At 41.0% G+C, this 19421-nt stretch overlaps 1 protein-coding gene across 21 annotated transcripts in view; it reads left to right on the forward strand.

Moving 5' to 3' along the window:
• Positions 1 to 19421, forward strand: part of SGIP1 (SH3GL interacting endocytic adaptor 1) — a 145685-nt gene that overhangs the window by 51807 nt on the left and 74457 nt on the right. For 11 of the 21 annotated variants that reach the window (XM_081915742.1, XM_081915761.1, XM_081915760.1 and 8 more), the window contains 4 exons: positions 8616 to 8679; positions 13264 to 13288; positions 17050 to 17127; positions 18563 to 18619. In XM_081915742.1, coding sequence (XP_081771868.1) covers positions 8616 to 8679; positions 13264 to 13288; positions 17050 to 17127; positions 18563 to 18619 — 224 coding nt within the window. Of the gene's footprint in view, positions 1 to 7971; positions 8123 to 8615; positions 8680 to 13263; positions 13289 to 17049; positions 17128 to 18562; positions 18620 to 19421 lie in introns of those variants that run through there. The other 10 variants (XM_081915744.1, XM_081915745.1, XM_081915757.1 and 7 more) reach the window with 3 other exon arrangements.

Raw genomic sequence — 19421 nt, forward strand, 5'->3', positions numbered from 1 at the left:
CTTTCAAATAAGAGTTGATATTTATAAACTTGATGCCTTATGGGTGGCATGTATTTGGAGTGTGGCAACCTCACAGGAACTGTCTGATGTGTCTTTGTGATGTTCTGTATGATCAGTTACATTGCATCTGTATTGCGTGTAGCTATAATTCTGAGATCCCTGTATCTGTGAGTCTTGATATCCAACCTGGTTAGCCTTCCATTGACCTCTGTTTCCAGATAACTCTGTTCTGATCTATATTTCTGAGCCATGGGTCTGTTAAAGCAGTGTGATAGCAAGGCCATTGTCTCACTCCAGCACTTCTAAGCATTTTTCCTTTCGTCCCCACTGTGTGACATCTGCAATTCTACTTGTAAATGAGTTCTATAAAATATTAATGAACATATCAGATTGTCATGCCAGACATTCAACTTCTATTTGCAGTATTCTGCAAAGCAGCTTTGTAAAAAATGAAGTAAAAAAATGAAATGGGGCACAAATTCTATCTCCCTCCCTCTCTCTATATATACATGATAGTACTACAATTGTCTATGGTGCACATTCATTTTTTTTTTGTCCTGCTGTCATTTCTTATGAATTTTATTTCGGAAGTGTTATAGTATTCTTGAACTACATATAGTAATGGGTTGGGTTTGTGAACCAAAGACCCGGATTATAGAACTTTCTCCCAAATGACATTTGGTTATCTTCTACATTGTCCTCATTTAGATGCAAAGTGAAAATCCCTGTTCCTGGGTTAGAGGGAGCGGCCTCTGAGTGCACATTGCAGTTCCCTTCTTCTCCTCCAACAATTAAATATATTTAAGAGGTCAGTAAAGTATGGTCTTACTTAACTGTATACTTAATCTAAATCAAGGCGCTTCCATGCCATTTGAGAAAGGAGAAAATTTAAATTCAGCAAATGTCAGAAGATGCCAGTGTTACTATTTCTAATTCATACATTACATCTTATTGAAGCTTCTAAACAAGGTTAACACTTCGCTGGTTAAAAATTAGCCTTCTTGACATGTTACACATTTCTTATGTTGCTTTAAGGTCCGAAAGAAATGCGCAGGGGCAAACTTTGGTCTTCCATATTTCAGCGACACCCTGTGTGAGACGAAAATCCCCCCCTCCCCGCATTCCATTCTGCTTAATTCACAGTTGCGGTACCCTGCTGCGCCCCCTAGGTTTGACGCCCAGTGCGATGGAACTGATCACACTGTCCTAAATCCATCTCTGAAATACGTGTCTCTAGGATAGCAGCTCCTAGTAGCAAGCTTCTTTTTAATTATTTTTCTGGTTATGTAAAGAGCAAATAGGTTGAATGGAAAATAGTCTAAAAGAAAATCTAGCCAATAATTAATAATTAATAGAAGTATGGTAATTCTTTTCATTACGGCTAACAATATATTCTTTCCTCATATTCAAAATGTTAATCCTGTATTCTCTGCAGATTATTTATGCAAAATAGTGTTTGATTATTGCAAAAGCCAGATCCCTTTGTTTTTGACAATGCAGAGTGATGTTTTTCTTTCTGTCAAGGTTTGTTGCTAAAAATAATTAAATTACTCCTTACCCCCTTTCCTACCCGTTGGTTTAAAAAAAATCAAAATTTTAAAAATGCACTTACTTCTTTGGGCTAATGCAACAGAAGTTTCAATCACTTATTTTAAGAAATTTTGGTAACTTGATCAAATGCTAGAGGACGCTTCTAGTACCAAGTCAAATCCTCTCCTGCTAAAAACATCAATGCAACAAATTCCCCAGTTAATTAATTAATATTGCAGGAATTGCATGTCTCTCAACTAAAAGTGAATTAAAGCTAGTCAGTTTGAAAGAGAGCTGTAAGTGAATAGAGGTAGAAACACATTACTTTTGCTCTAGTCAAAAAGGTTTTGCAGGTTTTTGAAACTAAACACCTGAAAGTTAGATGAGCAGAGCTCCCTCTTTTAAAATGCTCCTGAGAAAAACAAATTATTATTGGTCTTGGAGCCTAACTACTCTGATCTTATATTATGTGGTTAATTTCTGTTTCCTGTTTATAGTTCACTTGGGTATTCCATCATAATAACTATAATCAGTGTGTTTACAGAATCGTATGACTCTTTTGGTGTTTAGTTTCCAAAGGAATAGCCGGATTAGAAATGAAATGTATGAAATATAAATAGTTACAATTCAATTAGAGCCAGAATGTATGCAAAATAAGTAGTGTGATCCTTTACCATGGCAGTGATAGGTGATAAAATAATGGACTTGGAAATGCTGAGTTAATTAACATCTGCAGTTGGAAAGGAAGCCACTGGCTGTATTCAGGCCCAAAGGAATAGAGTTGAACTTCTTGATGAATGGAAACTGAGCTGACAGGCTGCTGGTAGCAGACAAAAGCTTTTATTTAATATTAATGAAAGTTAATGGCATATAATCACTATTATCTTAGTGGGGTTTTTATCATCCTTAGTATGTGAGTATGGGACTTAGTTTGTATAGAACTAACGTTGTAATTATTTTTGCACATAATTATTTTTGCAATTATTTTAAAATCCAAGGAAGCAACTGCTTTCCATGCAGTTGCTATTATTTACTTCAATGGCTTACCTTGGTGTCTGAATTCCCAAAGATGATTATTCTCTTGAGTTAAATGTCATTTCATATTCTTGAACAACCTCTTAAGTGTCTTTTGTATTTGGATGCAGTTGCAAGAATATAGAGTCCAGAGACTCTGTAGCATATTAGTGGTGCTGCAAATGTTTTCAGACACAATTTGCCTCTCTTAGAAAATTGTGCTGTCATTAGCAGTTGGGTAACAGTGCAGTTTGACCTCTTCAAGACTGAACCTTTAATGTGAATTGCAGCATTGTCTGTTTCTAGGCTAAGAGATTTGTGTTCTTTCTGCTGTATCTCCAGAGCACGCTAGTGCAATAGGCTAGTGTGGAGACACCAGCTTGGCCAAGATCATTCAGGGACATCCAAAGCAAGTGCTTTATCGACTGTAGTATCATGGTCTCTCTTTCATTTCTGAAAACTACTTGGGCAATTGATTAAATTGCATTGGAAAATTATGAAATTGTCCCAGACTGAAAAACTGTTCTCTCAGTCAGTGTCCAGTCATCATTTCTTGGAAGCTGGTTGAAACCTATACAATCTTGTATGTTATGAAAGAAACATTGAATTTTATTTGAGAAATAACATAAAGAGACCATAGTACTTGAATTTGGCAGTTTATCTAGCTGTTCATTTAGTTCTTCAAACAGTGCTGTAACTGAGGCAGATTGTGGAAAGACCATGTCTCTTCTGGAAAAAGTATCTCTTAGCTTCTTTCAGTTCCATTTATTGAAGCTCCTTGTGTTTCTTGCTGCCTAATTGGTATTTGTAGCCAGGCATTGCTGTATCATATATAGTTGTGTTATTTATTTAAAATATTTTAATTTTATATTTCTGTTAAAATATCCAAAGCAGTTCTTAAAGGCAGTGTATCAGAAAAAAACAGTGTAATACAATTTGAAACAACAGCACCAGCAAAGGAAACAGTTGAAAATCAGAGTGCTCTGACAAAATCCCTTTAAACATTGTTCCCTGTCCCTGATATCCAGTTTCAGTTCTTCAGATAAAATGCAGCGGTGGGAGGGTGGTGGCTCTACCCTACCACATGGGAGCCAGTGTGGTGTAGTGGTTAAGAGCGGTAGACTCGTAATCTGGTGAACTGGGTTCGCTTCCCCGCTCCTCCACATGCAGCTGCTGGGTGACCTTGGGCTACTCACACTTCTTTGAAGTCTCTCAGCCCCACTCACCACACAGAGTGTTTGTTGTGGGGGAGGAGAATGTTAGCTGCTTTGAGACTCCTTAGGGTAGTGATAAAGCGGGATATCAAATCCAAACTCTTCTTCTTCCTTCCCTAGTGATCTGAGTTGCAGTCCAACAACATCTGGATTGCTACAAGGTACCCTTCTTTGGCATGCCAAATATCTGCAAAGACTAAGCAATTCTGGGACTGGCAGTTCTTTAAAGAGCATGTCACATAGACCAGTGTTTCCCAACCGGTGTTCCGCGGCACAGTAGTGTGCCGCGAGATGTTGCCTAGTGTGCCGCTCCGGCGGCTCCTCTGCGGCGGCGGCTACAGCAGCAACCTCGGGCGGCTCCTGAGGCGGCGAAGGCGGCCCAGCGGCCGGAGGCGAAGATGGTTGCGGCTGCTCCCGACGCTCACCAGCGGCCTCCTCTTCCTCGCCACTGCTGCTTCGCGGCTTCTCCTCCTCCGCCTCCTCCTTCTCCTCGCCGCCGCCTTTTTCGGGCTCCGGCTCCTTCTTCCCCTCAGGCTCCTCCGCGGAAGGCCCGTCCGGCAGCTCGGCCTCCGAGTCGCCGCTGCTGCTGCTGCCGCCGCCTCTTTCTCCTCCGCTACCGCCGCCGGGCTCTCCTCCTCCTCCTCCGGGCCCCTCGTCCTGGGCGGGCAGAGCGGCGGGGGTCTCGGCGGCCGCCGGGCTCTCCTGGGTCTCCTGCATGGGGGGCTACGCGGCCTTCCCGCTCGCCTCACACGCGCGGCGCACGAACAGGCAAGGCGGCGCGCTGGGCCGAAAAGGGGGAGGGAGGGGGCACAGAGCGCGCAGGCGCGCGCGCAGGGGAAGCGCCCTCTCGCCGGGCTATGTGCGCGAGAGCGGACCCGGCGGCGAGTCTCACAAGAGGGGCAGGGACCAACTCGGCAGACGAGAGGGGGAAGGAACGGATTCCAAAACCGGTGTCTTGCCGCGTTGTATATGTTAATTTCCTATGTTAATGGGCTAGGACAGGGTTTGCGATCGGTTAACGCCCAGTTATGCTTTCCCCCTAGGAATTAGGCGTTTCGGTCTTGAGGTACGCTCGCTTCACACCCCACTTGGAGGTTCCCCGGCAAGGGGGAGGGGAAAAAATTGAAAGTTACACTTTCGTGCGTCCCTCCCGGCGTGACGCTGCGCGCTGACGTCACGGGGCTGTAATGGTGGTGTGCCTCGAGATTTTTTTCATCAAACAAGTGTGCCTTTGCCAAAAAAAGGTTGGGAAACACTGACATAGACATGTATCTTCAGACCTTTAGAAGTGGGGCAAGTGAATATGGTGTGGGGTATTTTGATAATATGATAATATGAAATGTAAAAAAAAAGACAAAAATACATTTTCATGGCATTTGCATATGAAATGATGTCTGAGTTTAGGGATATGCCACCTGGGCATAAAAAAACTTCACTGTTCATTACCTTATAGCTTAGCTGCACATTATCTTACCTCAAATAACCAGGTGGGCTCATTTCTTCTGAGTCAAATGTTGATGGATGTGTTCTGATAACATGGCCGGTTTTGGTAGTTTTACGTGGTTCCCCAACTATGAAATACCCACCCTGATGAGGTTTACCAACATGGTTTGTTTTTAGTTACCGGACTAAAACCTTCCTGTTTGTTTTTATCTTTTTTTCCTGCAACATGTTTGCTGATGTTTTCTTTGGGTGTTGCATTTTAATTTTTGTCCTGATATCCTTATACAGAACTGGATTGATGTGTTTGTTTGTTTGTATGTATCTATCTCTCTATCTAAAGATATATTTAAATATACTACCTGACAACTTTATTTTTTATATAAAAATACTTACATAAGGGTTAGGCTAAGGCTTTATCTGTGGTTTCCTTTTTGTAAATAGTTTGGTTGGTCCTTCTATGCCAGTCTTCCCCAAACTGGTGCCCTTACATTAAATATAATTTTATTTAATATTGTTGCATTCCATCCGTATCTCTGAGCAGTGCACGATTCCAGGCACTTACCCAGGGTCCAGTTTCATCCAAATGAGGGACAGCAGAGACTGTAGTGTCTTTAGGATAAATGGTTTATTCACATATATATACAGCCTGTGCCTGCGGTGGGGGTGCTCATAGCATTAACACCCCAGAAGGTATTGCTTCTCCCATAGTCACAGCCTTGGATTCAGGCAGAAATCAAGCATGTCTCCCATTCTCAGGCTTCTGCCTGCTTCTAACCCAGCTCTCTCTCACACTTGCCCTGGACTTTGTTCTTCTCATTACCAGCCAGCAGAGGAAGCCCCCCCCCCCACTTCCTTTCTTATACTGATGACCCATACTTATACTAAAAGTCAGTTACCAAGAAGCTGGCTTGGCTAATTCAACAATGGAGTCCTCCATTAGATTGTAACCCTTGCTGGATTGAGGAATTAGAAGGGACTCAGACATACAGCCTAACCCTCCCCCTCCAACTCACAACACTATGTATTATATTTTTAGATATACATATAGAATGTTTTATCCCCCCACCTGAAAGCCAGAATAGGTCGTTGCTGCCTATGGCAAACCTGGATTTGTAATATATGAAATAGCTCATTGTCGGATGAGGATGACTGCTCAATGTATTTCCCCCCCCCCCCCGAATAGTCATGACTAAGCACCCTTTTTATAGGCAGTGCTTATGACATCAGATTACTTTGCTCTCCCTCACCTCTCAATCCTCCAGAATCACTTGTGCTGATGACACGCTTTCCCCAGCAACATGACAGAGTTGCACAGGCTCTACTCTCTCTAAAGATACTAGCAGGAAATGTGGGAGTGTTTTTGCAGCAAGGGGATTATTAGCTTGGCCTCTGGAGCTTAAATGAGCAGGTATCACTGTAGCAACGAGTTTGGAGGTATAACAGTAGCCATTCCATTTTGACTTACATAATGCTCACACAGAAATGCTTAAGAGTTTCCTTGGTGGACATTTCTCTCTCATATCTAAGGATAGACTAGTGGTCTAGATATTTGCAGCACAGGGATATTTTATGGAATAGGATGCTAGTGAAGAGGAAGTATTGAATGAAGCAGGGACTGGATAAGAGCAGCTACAAACCACTTTAATTTGAAAGAGTGCTATTCCCCCCCCCCCAGTATTGCAGACCTGGAGGATATTATTGCTTTGTTAAAGTATAGAGAACAGTTGCAGATCCTCCAAGTGTTCCTATTTTCCAGGGACGTCCCTGAGTTCTGATTTGATCCCGCAATGTCCCACTTATCCTTAGGATGTCCCTATTTTCATTGGAGAAATATTAGAGGGTATGGAGTTATCCGACTCCTGAATCATCTGAAGGCAACCCTGTATAGGGAAGGGTTTTTTTAATGTTTAATATTTAATTATGTTATCATATACAGTGGTACCTCAGGTTAAGTACTTAATTCGTTCCAGAGGTCCATATTTAACCTGAAACTGTTCTTAACCTGCAGCACCACTTTAGCTAATGGGGCCTCTTTCTGCTGCCGTGCCGCCGGAGCATGATTTCTGTTCTCATCCTGAAACAAAGTTCTTAACCTGAAGCACTATTTCTGGGTTAACAGAGTCTGTAACCTGAAGCGTATGTAACCCGAGGTACCACTGTATGTTGGAAGCTGCCCAGAGTGGCTGGGGCAACCTAGTAAGATTTGTGGGGTATAAATAGTAAAATTATCATTGTGGAATGGAATGTCTCTATTTTCATTGGAGAAATGTTGGAGGGTATGCAGTTGTAATTCAACAACTGGAGGGCCACAGGTGAAATGTGCTGAAAAATACAATTATTTCTGCTAGAGAAATTATGTTATTAGAATATAATTATAATTGTGGAGGCAAATAATGTAGCTTCTCCAGAGACGACTGGGGCATAGAGCGCATTTAACAGACTTTCATATCAGTAGAAGAAAACGATTGGATATTGCTGTATAGGCAGCCAATGGTTACAAATAATGTCAATGGTCCAAAAATGCTCTTGGATTTATGCTTTTTGGGGGGGGGTATGTTTCTAAATCAGGGGTAGGAACTTCAGGCCCACCAGCTGATCCATTGTTTCCCTGAAACCACACACAGATGTTAGTCAGGTGATGTCACTCCAATGAGCGGGTGATGTCAGCTGTGATGGGTGGGGCAAACAAATCTGCTCATCAGCAATAGGTGGTGCTTTTAATCCTACCAGGTTTGGCTGTGTGTGCTAGTTCCCTGCATTCACATAATCAACACCTGCAGACAGCAGGAGTGACCTCCATGTACAACAGCTGATGCATGGAGAAGTCAACCCTGCTCACTTTGACCACAGGAGGTTCCAAGTGCCCAACAGCCAGCTAGCTGTGGAGCATTTGGGAACCACTATGCAATGTGTTTTCACAGGTAGGCAATACATAGTGTAAGTCATAAAGATATGTAGTTCACAAGTGATTTCCCTGCTCACCTGTCAAAGTTAGCCCATGCAGTGTGGAGCCAAAAAGATTCCCCACCCCTGTTCTACATAAACACAACTGGAACATGCCACATGTTCCCTAAACAGCTTGCGAAACATGGCAAAAATATGCATTTCTCATGCCTTGAAATATCTGGCATTTATTTTCTTCTCTCAATTACTGTGTCACTTGTAATATTGCCTTAACTTATGTTACTTGAAAGTATGTTGCACTGATTTAGGATTGGAAAGAAATATGCTTTTATGTGTTTTTTCTAACTGCAACTTTGTAATTTATGGAGCCGTAAATAGCATTTTATTCATTATGCCATAATATTTTTAAAGTTTCTATTAAATCTTCCAGCCTAAGTAACTCAGGCAGGCTTATAACAAATGTAAAGCTACCTAATTTGTTCAGTTTATATTTTCCTTTTGTCTCCACAGGATTGAAAAAACGTACAAGGAAGGCCTTTGGAATACGGAAGAAAGAAAAGGACACTGATTCCACGTAAGTATTATTTATGTTTAAAGAAGTATTTCTGTATTACCATATGAAATATATCAAGGCGAAATAGACTATGGAGTATAGCACATCATGTAAAATTAAAAATAAAATATGAATTCTGTGTAAGTATTAATATATATTAATTTATAGAAGAATTTCTATACCACCATATCATAAAATATATCAATGCAGTGTACACTAGAAAACATCATTTAAAGTTAAATAATAAAATAAGGATAATCAGTTCAGGTGACTGACTCATCAAAAATTAAACAACTGCAAAGGCCTGTCAGCACAAAAAATATTCAAGAGATGCATGGAAGTCAAAACCAAGGAAACCTGCTGAATCTCAGCTAGGGGAGTGTTTCACAGCATGGCTGTGGTGATTCTAAATTCCTGACCTAGTTGAAGCCATTCGGGACTGTGCAGCATGAGGGACAACTAATAGTGTTCCTCTTGAAGATCTCAGTGATTGGACTGGAATAAAAAGGCTCAGGTGGTCCTTAGGTTTGTAGAGTGGAAGAGCAAGGGGGATAATGCTGAATGGTTAACAAGATTACACCAGTAACTCATGAAATCTGCATTTTGACATGCACAATGGAAAACCAGTAAAGCAGTATCCAGTAATGCATACTTTAAAATACATAGCAACCTTACCCCTGCATGAGTGAGACAGCTATCTGATATTGTGAGAATGACAATTTTGTGTGTTTCAAGTCATGGACGTTTTATAGGTGGCCTATATTTTGCCCCTTTAAAAAAGTCTTAGTGGCTATGCTTCATTCCTCAGAAACATAGTTCTCTGAAAAGCCTAGGAGTAGGCTGAAACTTTCTTGTTCTAATTGCATAGTATATCTAAACGTGAGCCTTGACAGTAGGCAAAGGACATCTCTTAGAAAGAGAAAACATTCTGACACTTTTTGTCTATGCAGAATTGTCCTGGCTTTTCAGCTATACTTCAGTGTCATGGTGATTGTTCACCAGCTGAGGTTTAGAACATAATGGGATTGGTGAATAGCTTTTGATGTTAAGCTGTTTTGTAACATGCGATGCTTAACCTTTCTGGATGATTGGGGGGGGGGTGTTGAACTATTCCTGCCCTCTATTTCTATAGCACTTTTAGGGAGTGGGAGGTACAAATTGAACTATCCCCCCCCCCCTGGGGGAAAAGGGAAAAGGGGTGTCCTGGCTCCCAGTTGCTCAAGAACTAGAAAGAGGATTCTTTCCAAAAGCTTTAATGTTTAGATTGCTCTATACATATGCAAATCTTCAGCTTAAGCCATAATAGGCAATACACACTATTATTCCTAGGTACAGTTACACAAAAGGTTTGGACAGTTGATCTGACACTAACACACCCCCTTGCTATCTTTTACATAGGATTGGGACATGCTCAACTTAGTGCAGCAAAAATTTCTGCTCTTCAGCAATCAATCTCTCACTACACCCAGTAGGCAGAATAATCTGTTCCTCCTCCTTTAGCTCCTCCTGGAGGACAGGGGAGGTGTCTTTGCCTCCCCCCCCCCCCCGAGAGCTGGGTGGGACTGGCAGAGGCAAGGCTACTCCTCATGTCTGAAAGCACCAGTTTAGGTGGAGCAATAGGCACCGTGAAAGATTCAGGGAAAGGCTCTAATGGCTATGGAGAGGGAAGCATGGCTTGTGGATCTTGTTGTGTAAATGGGTGAGGCAAGAGAGCAGGTTGAATTCCCTATCCCTCTTGAGCCCTTTCCTGGGTCCTTGGCAAACCATCCATCTGTATTGTTCTGACTCGGCCAGCCCATGATGAGGGTGAGGGGGGGAGAGAGAGAGAGAGAGAGAGAAAGAGAGAGAGTGGCCATACTGTCTTTGTCCCTGTGGTTATTGCAGGTAAATTTGTCAGTTTCTTGGGTGGTTTGGGGATTTGTTTTTGTCAAATTATTTTGGTGACTTGGGTGAAAGTGAACAACAACGTTAGTTCCCGATAACCTATTTACAATCTTCCCCAAGTGTAGGGAGAAACAGTTATTGCCTCACCTTTAAAGGTGTGTGCCTCTACTGCAGCCCTAGCTTGTGAATGGGTTGCTTAGCAACAGGTAAAGGAGGTTGCTGCAACTATAGATTCATTTAAGCTGACAGAGAATCCACCTTCAGTGCCTGAAGTTGATCAGTGCTACAGCTCCATTCCTGGAACATGTGATATAATAAGGATAATGGTTCTCCTGAACAAGGGACAGATTCCTCACCACTAACTAAAACTAGCCTTTGCCCCATCTGAGATTAGAATCTTTGACTTTCTCAGCAGGTTTGAGTTCTGGCACTTCTCTGATTAAACATATACCTTATTTACCTAAAAAATGTAATGCGTGTGCACAACAAACTCTTTGCAAGCATGGATGGTACCCAATGTTCTTCATTCTCAAACTAGACCCACTGAAAACCAACAGGCCTAAGAAACTTGTCCATTGATTTTCAGTGGGCCTAAGCCTGAGGATGATGAACATTGGATATCACTTTATAAGTTCAACTCCACCACTGTATGACTATGCAGTAGCAATTATTATTTGCTGCCATGTAATAGTGATCATTGCGAAAAATACGAGGAAAATTGATTAATTTTTATTTATTTATTACATTTTGAATATTAAATGTTTGGATTTGTGTTCTTCTCAACTTGAGCGACTCTCTCTAAAACGTAAGAGACAATTATTTATATTTCCACTATAAGACTATTAGTGGAATGTTTGTTGTTCGTATGAAGCATTAGGTTAAAGGGGAGCAAGACGAACTGAACAAAGAACATCAAGAAGGGAGCAGGCAGAATTGTGTGTTTTGAATTATTATTCACTAATGTGTCTGTCTGACAACAAAGCTCATACCAGCTCATACTTAAGAACCGCTCCCCCTCCCTGCAAGCTTCAGTGTTGATAGCTTGCAACAATGGCATAGAGACAAAGAAAACTGTTTTAAATATTTTTCTCTAGAGGAAATTGTTGAGATAACAACTAACCTTCTACATTGCATCAAGCTGAATGCCCGACATAATCTTTAATAATTTAAGTTTCCCTTTTTATGGGCACTCTGGGAGCACTAATGGTATAGCTTTATAGTATCATAAAGTGGAAGTGTGTAATTATAATGGGCTGGTCGAAAATACAATTTTGAAACACGTAAGTTAGCAGAGACATTAACTGCTGAAGACCCTTGTGCTGTTTTCCTGTTCAGGCATTATGGGGTTTTCTTTATATTGCAATATGGATCTCTAACTATGCAGACTTACAGAAGTGAAATGAGCCTTTTCTAAACCTCGGTTGTTTAGAAACTTTAGGGGTCTTGTGTTGTCAGCTCTATTCCAGTACTACTACTCTTCATATATGTCACACAATCTTCATTGTGTTCAGCCTGACAAATAGCCTTCTGCCAGCAAGCTGTTATTTATTTCATAGACAGAAATTTGAGGAAGAGAGAGAAGCATTCTTTGGGTTGCATCTTAAGAGTATGTGGAGAGGGATTGGTGTTGCTTATACCAGCCCCTATGCCTTATGTACCTGACCCTGGCTCCTCCATTTCTGACTTTTGTAAGTTTACTGCGAAGATCAGAAGGGAGGTTATAAACTCATTCAGCAGAACATGCTCATAATCCACCCCAGAACAGGAACTCTGAAGGTCAGAAGTGGAGCTGACAAGGACATGGTTCCTTGTTTAATGAGAGAAGATTTATTATTTATTAAAGTATTTTTACTCTACTCTTCAGTTGAGCAGGCTTCCAAAGATAAATTAAAACCAGTGATAAAACATTTAAAAAGCAAAAATTATACATGTGGTCTTTAAGTGAGCTGTTCAAGAAAAGTGACTATATAATAGCAGTTTGCTTCATTGACTGATACTTCTTTCCTCACAGGAAACCCAGCCAGATGGGCTGGGTATAAATAAATAAATTAATCATCATCATCATCACAGGGCAGTTTCTTGAAGTGACCTCTGTGAGGGGGAGAAAGGGCCTAGAACAGCTGATGAGGCAGCAGGTAGACATGACTGTGGTGGTGGTTTGCCTCATTGGCTGCCTCTTCTTCTGTTCAAAGTCAACTAACCTATGTCGAGTTGATTAAAAAACAGTCCCGCATTGTGTCTCAACTCAAGTCCCCTTCATGTGTGAATTGCATAACCGAGCATGATAGGATGAGTGGAGCAGTGGCGCTACCTCACTGCCCCAACCCTGAGGTCATGCAGCTCCTTCACCCTTTCTATATGTTAGGTGTGGACATATTCAAGAGAGGCCCTATGATCAAAAAAATTCCATATGTTATGGGACCCCAGTCACGTAGGGTTTTGGAACAAGTGGGAGGTTTGTGCATGAAGATGTCTAGAGGGACCGAGGCACAGAAGGCTTGAAGAGCAGCCTAGCTTCAAGGTGGAGGATAGTGGCATGGCCCTGCAGCCCCTTTCTATGCCCCCTTTATATGATTCATGTGTGAAAGAGTCAATATTGGCTGATTGTTTTGCAGTGCAGAACTCCAACCTTTAAAACGATGAGGGGAAAGTATTTCCAAAAAATTAATGCAGGAGGTTTGATGCTTTGTAGTAATGGTACATATTTTTGCTTTCTTACAGAGGATCACCAGACAGGGATGGAACTGTAAGTATTTAAAGGAATTTATATATTGATTTAGTCTTAACTTTAAATTAGATGTGTCTAATGGAAAATGCTTCCCCCATCCTGTGAATCGTCATAAGCAATTTTGAACCCTTTGCCCTATTTCTATTTTAATATAGTTAATAATATTAAAATGATCAATGTTGATACACTGCCTGATGTGCATTGGCTTATATCCAGTGTCTAAGGCCCTTCTCTCAAAACTTTTTTGGTCAAATGATTATCAAGTGAGATAAATTTTCTAATAATCGTCATAAATACGATGAACAAAGACAAACAATTACATGAAAGATGAAGAAACATTTAATACCTGCAAATATTTTAAATTGGTTAAAAATAACAATTCAGGAAGCCTTCCTGTAGAGAATAGAAATAGGAGAAGGGTTGCTGTTGAGTTACTGTTGCTTTTATTTATGGTTTTAGGTTTTCTGTCTCTGCTAGAACTGGACTTTAGAAGGAAATGTACCACATCAGCTATTAGGCTTTAAGTTTGCAATGAAGAATGTTGGGCTCAGATATGGATTTTACTTCACTTTTTATTGATTCCTGACTTTAAAACTCCCATTTAAATTTATCTTGTGAAGACTCTAAGGAAAATTGGAGCATTTGTTAGTCTTCACCAGATTTTCAGCAGTGGAATGGAAACACTACCAGCCATAAACAATGTCATTTCTCTCCTAAAATTTAAAGGAATTGGAGTAGTAAGGGCCTTTCCAGATGATCATTATTTTGCGTAATAAATAAGCTGCTGTTTCATTGGTCTTGATTCAGATGTCTTCCTTAAAGAAAATGCATCTGTGTCTGGATTATGCATTGTCCAAGCATGTACTATGTCAGTGGGGAAATTGGGTTCTTCCCTACTTAGCATGTCCCTTGCTATTTCGCGAGTGCTTTGCAAGGATGCATTGCATGAGTGCCACAACCACAAATAGAGCCATTAGTGATGAGTGCTGACTTCCCTGCCTGTGATCATGTTTCTTCATATTTCTGGTGTTGGAGCATTTATCTTCACAAACAGTGGCAAAAGAAACGAAGGCTGCTTTTTCTTTTCTTCCTCCTGCAGCAATGCTCTATTGCAAATCCCCTTTTCCATTTATTTGGTTCTTAGAAGGCTATGCCGCTCCTTCTCCAATACAGGAGTGCACATCTCCTGTAGGTTTTTATTTTTATTTTTTAAGGGCTGAGCATCTGTCCCTATACAGCAGAAATGCATAGGGGGGAAAGAATGGGTGTGAGAGAACTATACAACTTTAAATGGGCTGAAATATCATACTAGTGGTGCTGGATAGAGGCTAGCCCAATTGTATCTTGATAAATAACATCAAGGGGTTGGCGGGGCTTTGTCTTCTGGAAAGGCCCTAATAATTTTTTCTTTCTTTCAACTTCTGTCTATTTAAACTTCTGACCCAAGATCCTTAATCCTAAACATATTTACTTGCAAGTAAATATTAATGATTTCAGAAGAACTGAACATCCAAGTAGATGTGCTTAGGGTCACAGCTGTAGATTGAAAAAAGCCTGCATCCACACATCCTTCTGCATCCCCATTGTGTTTTGTCAAGCGCTTTTAGCTTAAAGATTCAAAAAGCAGACCACATTTGGAACTCTATACTGTTTTTAATGGTTCAGCCAAGGCTCTGTTCAGCAGAAGAAAAAACAGCGCTGTTCACTTTCCCAACTTGCACGTTGATTCCACCCCACAGTCCCCATCTGTGTTACACACTTAAAGAAGTAACTGGTGCACTGCCCCTTCAGGCACTTCACATACCCGAGATCATGTAGAGAGTCCCCACATGCCCCCCTCTTGTCTCATGCTGGCCCTCTCCAACACCGTCAATGTGTTTGAGGGAATTCTGAAGGGGAGAAGACTTCCTAATGCCCCTGTGAGCTGGAATTCCTGAGCATGCGGGGTTCCAGTTCATAGAAACAGCCTGCACATGTTCAGCAGTCTTTCTCCTTCATTCCTGTCCCCAACAGATCAACAATGTGGGACTGGAAGAGGGATGATATGATATGGAGGGAAATACTTGGTCTAAAAAAGGAGGAAGGGAACACAGAAACCCGGTGCGAGAAACAATCTCCTCACTTGTTCACCACCACCCAGTTAAATTTAGCACCAAAGTGATGAACGGAAGGCAGAAGAGGAGACTTTTTTTTGCAGATATGGGCCACATTTGCACTATACGTTTAAAGCAGTATCCTACCACTTTAAACAGTCTAGAATCCTGTGAACTGTGGTTTGAAAAGGGTGCTGAGTTGTTGATAGAATCCTATTCCCCTCACAGAACTACAGTTCCCAGGGAGGAATCCAGTGTAGTGCTATGGCTATCATTCCAGCTTGCCAAATGGCATAACCCCCTCTCCCCAGCTCTGTATGCTATTCTAGGGGTTCTCCTGACACACACACCTGAGCCTGTTTGGAGACACACAGGAGGAGAAGAGGGAGGAAATCCCCATTGCACTAGTGGAAGTCCTTGTGTGGGCTTCCATTAGCAGGGACTAGTTAGCTGAATCCTGCCTGTAAAGTGGCTTAACAACCCCTCTTCCCATAGAACTCTGGGACTGTAGCTCTCTGAGGGACGCTGGGGTCTCCTAGTAACTCTCATCCTCTGTGAGGCAAGCTGAGAAGCAATGAGCTGCTGAGCAATTTTTTTCCTTGGTGTTGACCACGAATGATAAAGGGCTTTCTCTGTCCATGCTGGTTCATGCACCGTCACCACCTCGGCATGTTCCTTGTGACACACCAGTGCTTTCCCAAGATTTTTCATTTAAGGCCTTCACTTCTACGTTTGTTGGTGATGTTCCTCATGTAGCATTTTGCTTTTCGGAGGCTATGAGAACGATGCTAACTTCTTCTCTCATTTAGTACAAAAAAATTACATTCTCTTTAAAATTGTACACAATCCCTTCTCACGTTAAGATTAAGAGAAGGTGCTTACTTTGTGAAACATGAACCTGAAGAATTTATTCTGCTATATTTAGTATAATGTAGCCTTATTTTAATGCTGACTTTGGAATTCTGCACTTGCAGTTTTTAATCAGATTAATAAAGAAGAAGAAGCTAAATGACCAGAATTTTAAAGTATGCTTGAAAACTGTTCATGTTATTGGCCTGTTTTTTAATTACTTTGTAGACTAGAGGTCATAAAAGGCTGTAGGTGATGATCAATAGGAAAAGAGTTGGCACTTAGAGAAGGATCATATTCCCTAGAACTCTTCAAGACTTACATAATACCAAAACGTTGCTAACCTTTTTCTTGCACAAAACCAGGATGAAAACATTCACTGAGTCACTTCTTGTAGGTTCACTGAGTCACTTCTTGTAGGTATGTGTTCAGTTACAAAAGAAATGCTGCGTTATATTACAATACTCTAAAGGGCCATTGCAATGGCTGCCACATTAAATAAAGCATGTTCTGTAGAATTGTATGAGGACATAGTTCTGAAATGCATGAAAATGTTATGTCTTGTAAACATCTTACTCAAAGGAAATAAGGGGAAAACATTTAGCATTAGAGATAATTGTATATGCCACTCAGTTATAAGAGAACCAGTTTCTGCTGAATAGAGCCCTATCATACGTTCCAAAATAGTCTGCTGACAGCAGCATTTACATTTGGCAAGTAATGCCTTTGAAAAGTGCATTCTGAGCTTGCTTACTCCATGTAGATTCATGTGTTTAAAAAAAACGAACCACCCAATACTTTAACCCTTTTTCTATAAAAAAACAAAATCCATTCCAGCCACCCAGCCCTCATCCTCATGATCCACCCTCCAATAACAAAGCAGAGTGTGCACAGGAAGGAGGAAAATCAGTTTCGGTAAGGACATGAATATTGGTTTAAAGCTTCCCGGGGGTTGGTTGGAACAATGTGTAAGCCTGGCCAAAAAAAGTTTGCATGTACAAATGTATGTTTGGCATTGTTTATACATCACTTACTTCAATGTATTTTTTTACTCCAGGTGCTCTGCATAGGATGCCCAACCACATATGTTTTTGCCCCTGTGATTCTGATATGTTTCTGTGTGTCCATAGATGTCTAATTATGTTTAGGTACTCACTATGGTTTCCTAATATTCAGTAGTATTTGGATCATTTGTGATGGATACAGGTAACTAGAAATAGAAATGGATTACCTCGTGTGCCAGGCTCACCTTGAAAACTACATTCATAAGATTGCGTTCATAATATGCATTAGGAAGTAGATAATTTCATGGATAATTTCACACGTATCATGCAAAAATGGAATATTTTATAGGACATTCCTTGAATGTGGAAGGTAACAGCTGGTTACAATGAAATATTTGATTGATATCTGAACAACTATATGATTATTTTGTAGCTTTCCTCCTCCTCATTAGTCTGCTATGTATTGTATACTTCTCCAGGTTTTGTAAATGGCTCAAGACTATGGGAAGAATTCAGGATTGCCCTAAGGAGATCATTCCATCACTACAAGCATTTCAGCTTGCCAGACAGAACAATCACCCTCTTCTCTCCCCACACCCCTGTACACTGTTTTGAGGGGTTCCCTGATGCCCCCCAGCCAATTTGGGATTGCACGGAGAGGGAGGAGTGGGATCATGGAAGACCTTCTGCTCATTTCCACTAGCAGGACTCATTAGTTGAATCTGGCCCACTATTTGATCACCTGACCGCTTTGGTTTCGAAGGCTTCAGAAATGAAGTACAGCATATTAAAGTAATACTTATTTAAATTTAGGAGAGCTTAATTAACTCATCACTTCTGTTCAAGTGTATTTGTAACATAGGGGGCTGCCATATACCAGATCATATTATTAATTTCCATTTAATCCAGTATTGTATAATCTGACTAGTAGCTGCTGTCCAGGTTCTCAGGTCTTGCTACTTGACCAATGCCAGAGGTTGAACCTGAGACCTTCTGCATGCAAATCACATGCTCTACCACCAAGTTGCAGTTCTATCCTCATTTGTCTTGCCCATAAGCCGTAATATCTTCCAGCGTGGTGGTCTCTCCTTGCAATTCCTGCTCCTGGCTTATCAGGTTTGAAAAATTCAAGAGTTCAAACACTGGAAATTACTTTCTCAAAGAAGATTGAGAGGCTGGCATTCTCTTTCTAGAGATTGATTAGTAGGGAGCCAGAACCCACTTTAGTTAAGAGACCATCCCAAATTGAAAACTCATGACTTTGTCATATCTTCTAAGAAACTAGTGCATGTTGCTGTTCTCCCCTTTTTAATATAAAACTTATCATTTTTAACTGTGTATTACAGAAGAGAACCAATGGTGCTCCAAATGGGTTTTATTCAGAGATTGACTGGGAAAGATATGTAAGTAAGAGTAATCACCTGGCATTCATACCTTCCCAAGAACATTCCTTATTATAAGAATTTTCTGAGAACTTGCCTCTCTGTTTTGTGTGTGTGTGTTCACTGTGTTTCTTTCACACTTTAGTACATCTCATAATCACAGCACAAAGCGGATAACAATATTTGAATATTCAGGATTTCACTGACATGTCTAGCTGCCCAGCTATCCAATTGGGATCTTAAATTTGGCCCACGTAGAAATATATTGTTCTCACAGTTTATTTATGACCTTCAAACTGCTGAGCAAGTGAGAGTTCACCTTCCTTCTAAGCCCTCCAGCACATGCATAGAATTTAGAAGAATTTTCCTCACTTGTGCAAAGCTTTAGGTTGCCAGGAAACACTCTCACTATCTTATTCAAACTAGGCAGGCATGAAACATCAGTTTTACTACACACTCACCCGTCACCTGCGCCTGTCAGAAGGCTAAAGGAAGATGTGGTGCCTTTTCTTACACAGCAGTTTGGAGAAGGTTAGAAATACCAGTCGTTCTCTTGCTGTTTCTTACCTTCTTCAAACTTGTATGCAAGTGAGCTAAGACTCTGCCTCTGACAAACAGATGGAACATGAAAAAATACATAGTTTCCCCTCCGTAGTGATGCAGTTTGCACAAAAGAGAAAACTACAGCTTCTTTCTTTTTCTAGATTACCATGCAAATTGCCATCAAATTTGGAGCCCCTAGCAAAATTGAGAGTTGTGTCACACCTGTTTCAGGTTTAAGTCTCTGCTGGTTTTGGGAATTGCAACTAGAGCTAGAAAAGGA

This window comes from Podarcis melisellensis (genome assembly GCF_964234715.1).
Source record: "Podarcis melisellensis genome assembly, chromosome: 6".
In the NCBI taxonomy this organism is placed as follows: Eukaryota; Metazoa; Chordata; class Lepidosauria; order Squamata; family Lacertidae; genus Podarcis; species Podarcis melisellensis.